The following is a 10,657-nucleotide window of genomic DNA, read 5'->3' as shown; positions in this document are numbered from 1 at the left end:
ACCATCTATATATTCTCCCAAATCATAAAGCAATCTTCTGATCCATACCTCTTCACAGGTAGATATTGCAGCTCCTCTATACTCAGTTTCAGTACTTGACAATGCAACAGTGGCTTGTTTCTTGCTACTCCATGAAATAGCTGCACTTCCCAATGTAAACATATATCCACTTGTGGATCTTCTGTCAGTTTGGCTTCCAGACCAATCATCATCTGTATATCCTTCCAACTTTATGTCTAGGTCAACCCTGTAAAACAGTCCCTAGTTCTGAGTAGCTTTTACATACCTCAGAATTCTTCTTATGCAGTCTAAATGTGGCTTTGTTGGCTGTTGCATAAACTGGCTGACTAATCCAACATCATAATTCAAATTAGGTCTTGTTATGGTCAAATATATGAGGCTGCCCACCATAGACCTATACATGTTTACATCTTCTATTTTGGCTCCCAAATTAGCCCCCAATTTGCAGTTCTTATCTAGTGGTATACAAATAGGTTTGCATCCAAGCATACCATACTTCTTCAACATAGTTGTTGCATACTTTTTTGCAACATATATATACCACTCTTAGATCTTATCATCTCAGTGCCAAGAAAGTATCTCAGCTCTCCCAAATCCTTCATCTGAATTTGCATTTCCAGATTTTTCTTCAACTTACTTATCTCTTCCATAGAATCACCTCCAATGATTAGATCATCAACATATATCAAGATCACAACAATGCAATCATTTATCTTCTTTACATATAATGATGGATCAACCTTTGACATTTTGAAAGCAATTTTTTTCAGAGATTCTAAAAGTTCCCTATGCCATGCTCTCGGTGCTTGTTTCAGTTGATAAAAAACCTTTTTCAGCTTACAAACATATTCAGGATGCTTCCTATCTTCAAAACTTGGTGGTTGACACATATACACTTCTTCTTCTAAGTCACCATGTAAAAAGCATTTTTTAGATCCATATGGTGCAGAACCCATCTTTTGGCTGCACTCACAGCAAGTAGTGTTCTCAAGGTTGCCATCTTTGCAATCGGTGCAAATGTTTCATCATAATCAATTCCTTGCATTTGGGCATATCCTTTTGCCACAAGTCTTGCTTTATGTCTACTAACATTTCCATTTGAATCATGCTTTGTCTTGTAGACCCATTTGCAACCTACCACATTTTTTTCTTTTGGTAACTTTACCAAATCCCATGTTCTATTTTCAGCCAATGCATCTATTTCTTCTTGCATTGCATTCACCCATTTTTTCTCATCTTTTGCTTCATCAAAGCTATTTGGATCAGGGATTTGTATCACTTTAGACATGTATGCATAATGCATAGCCATATATGTGTCATAGCCAAATCTTTCAACAGTCTTGTTCTCTCGATCTGATCTTCTCAGTTTCTGATTTGCATCTTTCATTGCTTTTTCCATACCATGGACTTTCAGGGCTCCTATACCAAGCTCATTATCCAATGATGTATCTGAATCTACATCTTCCATGTTTCTAGACCCATCATCAAGCATTCATATTCTGGCATCTTCTGTTTTCCCTTTTTATCATCATATTTTTTGTGTCTTGCATGTTTTCCACTCCATGCATTAGATACAGATTTACTACCTGAGCTTCCAGATGGTCCAGTACATTCCATTTATGTGGAACTTTGTTGTCCAACATTGTTTCCAACTCTGTGGTTATCTCTTACATTTTCAGATTTATCCATGTCTTCATTTTCACAGTCTTCATCAGTTTCTACATTTTGTTTTGGGTTGTACCAGCTGCCCAACTCATCAAATATTACATCCCGACTTACCACAATCCTTTCTGTCAAAGGTTATAACATCTATACCCTTTTTGCTCCTCTGAATATCCAACAAAAATACATTTTTCAGCTTTTGGATCAAGCTTACTTCTCACCTCAGCAGGTACATGAACATAGGCAAGGCATCCAAACACTTTTAAGTGTCCTAAACTTGGCTTTCTGCCATAGAAACATTCTTCAGGAGTTACTTCATGTACTCCAGATGTTATACATCTATTTAGGATATAGTTTGTTGTGTTTACAGCTTCTGCCCAATAATACAATGGCATATTTTTTTCTGTCATTAAGGCTCTTTACTTTAGTTCCAACTTGCTTTTCTACCATGCATTTAAACTTACGGAAACAATCAAATTCTTCACTTTTTTCTTTCATGAAGTAAACCCACGTTTTCCTTGAGAAATCATCAATTAAGGTTACATAAAACTTACATCCACTAATTGATGCATTTTTTGTTGGTCCCCATACATCTGTATGTACCAAATCCAACCAATTTTGGCTTACATGTCTTTCATGAGGGAAAGGCAACCTGTTTTGCTTTCCATATTGACATGCTTTACATATTTTTCCCATCTCACAGTCTTTCAACTTAGGTAGTCCAACCACTACATCTTTCCTCAACATATTTTTCAATGTTTGCATACTTATGTGACCGATTCTTTTATGCCACATTTCCACTTCTGAGATTACACTCATTCCTTCTATAAACATGGTTGTAATCTTCCTAGGCATATCCACATCTAACACAAACATCCTTCCTTCTTGTTTTCCTTTTGCAATGAGCTTTCCATTTTTCTCTATGAAGCATCCACTTTGCTTAAACTTCACTTGCATTCCTTGCTCTACTATCTGTCCAACAGAAATCAGATTTTTTGCAAGGTTTGGAACATTCATAACATTCAACATATACTTTGTTTTTCCTTTTTCTTCCCACAATGGGATATCTCCAACATGCTCTATTTGGTGAGTAGTATTATCACCTGTCTGTACATAACTAGGAATCTCTAGTTCCCTTAAACTTTCAAACCAATTTGCATGTCCTGTCATATGATTAGATGCCCCAGAATTTACATACCTCATAAACTCTTCATTGCATCTCTGTGAACATTCAGCCACTGCTGTTATTTCATGTTGCATCACAAATGCACCATCTTTATCACAATATTCACTAGTTGAGGCATAATTATTTTCCTGTCTCTTCCCTCTTTTCTCATCATTTTTCTTTTTATAGCATTCAGCCTGTGTGTGGCCTGGTTTTCCACAATACCAACAGCCATCATCATTCAAATAGGTTTGCTTACCTCTGCCTCTGATGTTGTTTCTTCCACTTACAGCCTGTTGTCCTCTTCCTTGATAATTGTTGTTGGTTCTAGCTGAACCAAATCTTCCATGGCCTCTTCCTCGGCCTCTTCCAACACTATTGTAGAGGGCTTTCCCCTCATTCTCTGAGTTTCCTTTGTTTACATCATCCATTTGATTTCTTTCTTCTACTACAAGCATTGAAACCAGATCTGGAAAACTTGGGATACTATCCCTTGTGAGAATAGATGTTTTGAAACTCTTGTCTTGAGGTCCTAAGCCTCTTAAGCATATTTCCACCTTATCATCATCTTCTATCTTCACATTAATAGAAGCAAGTGATTCACATATGCTCTTTATTTTCAGAGCATACTCATTTACTGACATCTTACCTTTTTCCAAGGTATTTAGCTCAATTTTCAACTGAAGCTTTCTTGCCTTTGTATTCACTGCAAACAGTTTTACTAAACTATCCCAAGCTTCTTTTGGAAGCATAACATCTTGTATGTGTCCAAGCATCAAATCTGAGATGCTAAGTGACAACCAATGCAATACCTTTCTTGCCCCTTGGTTCCATTCCTTAAATGCTTTAATCTGTGCAGCAGATGCATTTTCTTTAGGGATCTCTGGAGCCTCTTCTAGGTCTCCTTCAATATAATCCCAGTATCCTTTCCCCATAATGAAGTTTGTCATTCTGAATTTCCATGCCAGGAATTTGTTTTTATCCAGTTTTTCTGTAACTATTTGGCTTGCATTATCTGCAACCATTTTCTCTTTCAATTAGGGTCAACTTCACAAACAACTCTATCTGATTCAGATCAACAACTAGAAACAAACTTCTCAGATGTCTGTACTGTTCTAATATTCTTTATGAGCAACTATGCTCTGATACCATGTTACGAAGGCGCTTCGGCTCTTCTGTGTGCACAACGGATCGTGATGTGCTGGATCGTTTAGTGCTCAAGACAGAAAGGGGAAGGGGAAGGAGACTTACCTTTGCACAGTCCAAAAAGCTTCTACTTCATTACACGCAGAGCTCAACTCACTCTCGTTTGTTTTCTGTTTTTTGTTCTTACTACTCTACTCTCACTCTTCTACACTTCTCTTACTTACTACACTTTTACCTAAGTACATAAGTGACTTATATATGCAGCTAATTAGCTGTCTGTAGCTAAATAGCTGTCAATAGCTAAATAGTTGTGCATAACTAAATAGTTGTTTCACCTTTATGTCCACTAGTAGCTAATTAGCTAATAGCTACTATAGCTTATTTCTCAATAAGCATCACATACCTTTGTTGAGCTTGCTTCTCAACACAAAGAACGCAGCCTACCACTCCCGAACTAAGCACATCCAGAAGAGATATCATTGGCTCCAAGAAAAGGTAGAAAAAGAATTTTCGCTGATGAAGATTCATATGGAGGAGAACGGGTCGGATATGTTGACCAAGGTGTTTTGAGCCAACAAGCTGGACGCGTGCCAGAGATGGATTGGACTAACGAAGACCCCATACCGGAGTGAAGGGGGAGATTGTTGAGATATCGGTCGCTCCAGATGGGGATCGGAGAAGCCAGAGATCAAGGTGAACCGGGTTGGGGCGATTGGAAGGATATCCAGAAACCGGATCAGATGGACCCGAAAGGGGTCCAATCAAATCCGGTATGAATCGTGAAGAGATGTATATTTGTAAATATGTTTCTCATGGGCCGTTCAGGCCACAATTGTAAATAGCCCATAAGTTATATAAGTATAAATATAACTTAGGGCAAATATGATAGTGTAGTTGTTATCACTATTTTTGTACACACACACACACACAGATACTAAAAGCTTTTCTATTATAACTGCCGGCTAGCCAAGACAAAGCTCGAGGTTGTTACCTTTGAGTCTCACATTGTAGTACCTTTGCCCTATAGTCATCCTATTCAGAGTCTGCGAACTCCCGTGGTTTTTGCCTCTTGAGGTTTTCCACGTAAACATACTGTGTCGTTGCATTCTGTGTAAGTGCATTAATCTTTATTGTTGTTCCATTTCTTCCATTGAGCGATTGAGACTCGGTTGTGGCCAAACGCTACTCCATTCACATCCGGCTTTATGTTCTCTCTTGGTAGCGTGGAGCGGTAAGAAGGAGCCGACAATGGCTAACTACCGTGGAGCTACTGTCGCCACCTACGAAGCCATATGTATTTAGGGACACCACATATCATACTAATCGAAAACACTACACTTTGCTCATAGAGATTGCTATTGAATTGCATCCACACAAGTTCAAGGTCATCAAATTTAGCATCACAAAATGAAAACAAGAAGAAACAAGACAAATGAAAGAAACAAAAAGAATATGGTTAAAACAAATATCTTAAATGAAAAAATGAGTTTCTTGCATAGATACATTGTTGTGACAATGGGAAAAGATTTGTGAGAAACTTCCCATCGTACACCAACAATCAACTGAGATTTCAATCAAGAAGAAATTTTGCCCAATAAATCCACTCATTATACATCATTTATGCAAAATATGACATTTGCATGCTTCTTACCAAAGAAAAAAACTCTAGATTTGTATCATAACCGAAAAATGCCATTGGAGAAAAGAAAACATATTTCAAGCTTAACTCTAGCTTTAGACTAGTAGTCTTGGAGAAGATACACTATAAGTATGAATCAAAATTCTTATCCGAGAAATTTTTCTATATTTCTAGATGAGGTGGCTACTTTGGTACATTCCATACGGCTAGCAATGGGCACAGTTTTATCTCAATATGAACCGAACCATTAAGCCATGGTTAAAACGGTTTATTGGTTCGACATAGATTGAATGGTTTGGATTTTTAATAAATGGTTCAGTTTCGGTTAAGTTTGGTTCTAAAACTTAGATTTATCGGTTTATAGGTTTTTTTTTTACCTTAATAGTTTATTAATTTAATGGGTTTTTAATATAACTTAAATGTTTATTTAATTTAATGGTTTAGTTATAGTTTCTTTTAATGATTTAATAAATTTTAACTGAAATGCATATTTAATTTAATGTATTTTTGTTTATTTAGATTTTTAATTAGTTTGACTTAAATGATTAGGTTTTAATTTTTTATTAAATGGTTCGGTTTGGTTTCAACGTTCCCGTTTGGGTTTACCTTTTCTTAAATGGTTTACTTTAAATGGCTTGAGAGTTCTTAAAAGGTTTGGCTTGGTTTTTGTTTTATATAAATGGTTTGGTTCTGTTCGGTTCGATTTCAAGGCAATGAAACCGAATCGAACCGAAACGGAACTGTGCCCATTGTTACATACTGCCTCCATATATCTAGGGAGGTGTAGATGGAAATTGGGAGTGCTCCAAGGAAAGGTATTTTCTCCGTGCTTTCTCATTGCTCTAGAGGATAGCAAATAGAAGAGGATCATTATATGATATGGGTCATTGGGTTAGAAAATAAATATTCAGCCGGTTAGATGTCGTTGCAAATAGAGAGGAAGGAGCCTTCCCTTCCATTTTGTTAATAAATAGTATGATGCCCTTACAACGGTCAACTGAACAAAACAACAAGGAGCTCTCTCATTCTCTCTCTGTCAGAAGAGACACCCGTTATTTAACACGTAGTAGAGAGAGGGAGCAAGCAACAAACAAATAAATCCTCAGGAAGGACTCCCTCTCTTCCTCTTCTTCTTCGTCCATCCATTCTTTAATTATATATAGGCTGCTTTGGCTGCGAACCATCATCTATCTAATCTAATCTAATCTAATCTAATCGATCTATCTATCGACCACATCAGATCAGATCAGATCAGATCAGGTGAGAGCAGAGCAGAGCGGAGCTCCAACCAAAATCTCCATATCTCGCCGCCATGGCTGTGGACAGACAACAGCAGGAGGATAACCAACAAAGCCTCGTCGCTCCTACCACTCCTCTCCTCAAGAACAACAAAGCCCCTTCTAACCCTGTCGAAACCCATTCTGTCTCCAGGAGGTAGGTATTTCACTTCTTCTCCTTTTTCTCATCAAACGAAGTCTTTCTTCTCCTTTCTCAGCTCTTACACCACCTCGCTATCATGTTGTTGTTTGATGTTCCCCCTTCACTTACTGTACTGGCCTTCTCTGTTATGCCTCTTACTTGTTTTCTGTTATTTGTTCAGTTTCTACTATTCTTTTGATAATCTGCATTCTGCAGAATGATGATTGAACTCTCTTTTCCTTGCTGATATATCTTTCTTCTCCATTATTTTTTAGGCTCCAGTCTGAACTCATGGCCTTAATGGTAAGAACGCCTACTACTCTTCTTTCATACTGTGTGTAGGCAGGCAGGCAGGCAGGCAGGCACACATTTTGAGTTATCAAAAGCCCATATATACATATATATTTCGCAGACGAGGGGAGATCCTGGCATCTCCGCGTTTCCAGAGGGTGACAACATCTTCTCCTGGATTGGTACCATCAAAGGTAGTGCCGGGACTGTGTATGATGGTTTGTCCTACAAATTGACCATGAAATTTCCTACCGATTATCCGTTTAAGCCACCCATGGTGAAGTTTGATTCTCCATGCTTCCATCCCAACGTTGATCAACATGGCAACATTTGCCTTGACATTCTCCAGGTAATGTCCAATCACTATTCTTACCTCAAAATGCATCTAACAATGTTTATGTATACAATCATCTCTACTTCTTGCCATTTTCAGGACAAGTGGTCATCTGCATATGATGTGAGAACAGTTCTTTTGTCCATCCAAAGTCTTTTGGGAGGTAGTTTTGTATACCATATCTGTTCCTTTCAATGCATGTGTAAATAGGAGGTGGAGTTTTTTTTATTCTGAAATTCTTGTGCCATTTTCTTTCATCGCTCTGCAACAGAACCCAACAATGATAGCCCTCTCAATAACTATGCTGCGACCATGTGGTCTAACCAAGAAGGTACACATTCTTTAGAATGATCTATTTCTGTTGCAAAATCCATCACAGTTCTAATTAGCTATACCAGCATTTCCATGGTTTAATGTTTCCTTTGAAAATGGATGACCACAGAGTATAGAAAAGTGATGATGGGCAATTATAAGGATGCTGGAGGACGATAGAATTTGCTGTCTGTGTGGGTGTGCATTCTATTAGATTAGTTCATTCCTTTCAGCATAAAAACGCATTTATCAAGGAAAGGGTTTATATATTCTGCAAATTGCAGATATATGCATGATACGCAGTCCTCCTCCTCATTTACCCATGGCATTGAGACATACTCCTTGATAATGCCATTGAGGGATTAGGACAGGTAAATGAACCTCTGAATGTAAGAAAGAATTCAATATATACGTTGATATTTGTTACAATATTCTTCTTCATTCTGTATAGCTGTGGAAAATTTAAATGTTGTAGCAATTCAACACAATTTCATTCTGCGTTACCCAAGCATATGTGAGTAGTTAAAGAAAACTGTAGCTTAAGGTTGCAGTAATCATTTTCTTGAAGGTGCAATGTTGTTAGACTATTATGTTTATTTATGAACTGTTGATCAATAAATGTTAACTGTCTATCTAAAAGTAATTGGGAAGTCATTTCCATATGATGCAGGCCAATTGTCTATTTGTCAATTCATTCACCTTCATATCTCTCTCTATTCACACAATTGAATATCAAATTCTAGATAGCTATCACCAACTCCCATAGTTTCTCATATCCACAAATAGTAGTAGCAGCATTGATGCATGTATTCTGTGAGCATCACTGAGCTCGCTTGATAGAATATGGTAACATCATCTATCACACCCATTTGCTTTGTCTTTCATATTATAGTGTGTTAGGAACTGGGGATCGTGATTAGCTTGGATTAGCAACTCAATAAATAACAGACACAACTGTAAACTGAGTACACGAGATTTTTCCGTGGAAAACCCAAGTCAGAAAAAAACCACGAGACTCTTAGGGTACCAAAACTTTCACTATGCTCAGGGTACAAGTGACAATAACCTCTTTAGTTTTCACTAGAGGGATGGATACATTTGCATCAAGGCTGCAGCCGTGGTAGCAGTCTTCACCTGACTGAACTGAAAGATCAAATAGGAAGACAAATAAAACGTAGAACAAAACACGATAGAAACAAACAGGAAAGTTGTTGCCCAATTGAGGGGTGCAAGCTTCTTGTGGAGGCATGAACACGCTTTCAAAGTCTCTTTCCTTTTGTCTGTAGGATCTAGAAATGCTCTTACACTCTCATCTTCTTCCTTTTTGAGTCACTCACACTCTGTGTTTATCTTTTAGTCACGTGTTGTCTATGTGTTTTCTTCTTCCCCTTACCTTACTTTTGGCTCTTAGCCGGCTTTAGGCCCTTAGCTAGCTTGGAGTTGTGGGTCCCACTTTAGTGGAAAAACCCCACAATTCTCCCCCTCCATCTCAAGTTGGGGCAAACTTAAAGGTTCTCTATCATATGGTATTTGTTTTATTGTTCCTTGTTCTTCCTCACTTGTACGACACTATGTTTAGTTGAGTTTAACGTGGCCCACGTGTGGAATGTTGACTGGCTAAAACATCGAGAAAGTACAAGTGAAAGTTATTTGCCCGTAGGTTTACAACGTAATGTATGTACACCTAAACTTGTACATACAAAAACAACTTATATAGGGTTGTTGAGCCTTAAACGATACATTAACATGGTTTTATATCAAGAAAAGGTCCATGGAAGATGATAATTCCATTGAGGTCTTTGGTTTGTCATTACAAAGAGAGGCCCCTTCCTCCATAAGTGAAGAAGCTTCGTCTTTCTTTTATGAATATTTTCTGGAGAACCAGCCATGTTATTATACTGCCCACGAACTACTGTCAACAATGTTTCCCATATCTCAAGCAATACCTTTGGAATGCCAAGCTTTGCGGCATCGTAAAGTCGACTGCATCTACATTTCCATAATACCCATAGTGTTATCGTAGTCTTTCAAAGCAAATGATTTGCTAAGCTCTCTTTTCAATTTCCCAATCTTGTTGATGTCTTGACCAACAATCAACATATCGTCTATATATAAGAGTAGAATGATAAGATCACCGTTTGAGAAGTTCTTAAAGAACACAAAGTGATTTGAGTTAGTAATGTTATACCCATGGTTTGACATAAACGAGTCAATTTTTTTGTACCAAAGTTCAGGAGCTTGTTTTAGACCGTACAAGCTCTTCTTTAACCTGCATACCAGAATTTCTTTTCCTATGACTCCAAATCCCTCATGTTGCTTCATGTAAATTTCTTCCTCTAGATCGCCATGAAGGAAGGAGGGCTTTACATCAAGTTGTTCAATTTCTAGATTGAGGCTAGTTGCGATCCCAAGTACAAGTGATATTGAGGACATCTTTACCACTGTTGAAAAACTCTTCTTGAAATTGATACCTTGATTGAACCCCCCCCTTTACAACCAATCTTGCCTTTTATTCTGGTTGTGAGCAATGTTCCTTAGTCTTCAGCTTGTAAACCCATTTGTTTACCAACACTCTTTTGCCCTTAGGCAGCTTTACCAAGTCATAAGTGTGATTGTCTTGCAAAGTCTTCATTTCATCGTTCATGGCCTCAAGCCATTTCTCTTTTTG

The 10,657-nt window shown here is 37.8% G+C and overlaps 1 protein-coding gene across 1 annotated transcript; it reads left to right on the top strand.

Moving 5' to 3' along the window:
* The first annotated feature begins 6,705 nt into the window (after positions 1 to 6,705).
* LOC147857696 (uncharacterized) lies at positions 6,706 to 8,394 on the top strand. The gene is made up of 6 exons (XM_087327392.1): positions 6,706 to 7,067; positions 7,328 to 7,355; positions 7,465 to 7,692; positions 7,777 to 7,840; positions 7,949 to 8,008; positions 8,120 to 8,394. Exons 1-6 carry the CDS (start codon positions 6,946 to 6,948, stop codon positions 8,167 to 8,169), a joined length of 552 nt encoding a protein of 183 aa, XP_087183518.1. The 5' UTR covers positions 6,706 to 6,945; the 3' UTR covers positions 8,170 to 8,394.
* The last annotated feature ends 2,263 nt before the right edge of the window (positions 8,395 to 10,657 follow it).

The sequence above is a fragment of the Azolla caroliniana genome, unplaced genomic scaffold, assembly GCF_043228905.1.
Source record: "Azolla caroliniana isolate FFs.n. ecotype wild unplaced genomic scaffold, voAzoCaro1.0.p SCAF_11, whole genome shotgun sequence".
NCBI classification, from domain to species: domain Eukaryota; kingdom Viridiplantae; phylum Streptophyta; class Polypodiopsida; order Salviniales; family Salviniaceae; genus Azolla; species Azolla caroliniana.
Note: the sequence above shows the minus strand (reverse complement) of the source record. Positions and strands in the feature narration are given on the sequence as shown.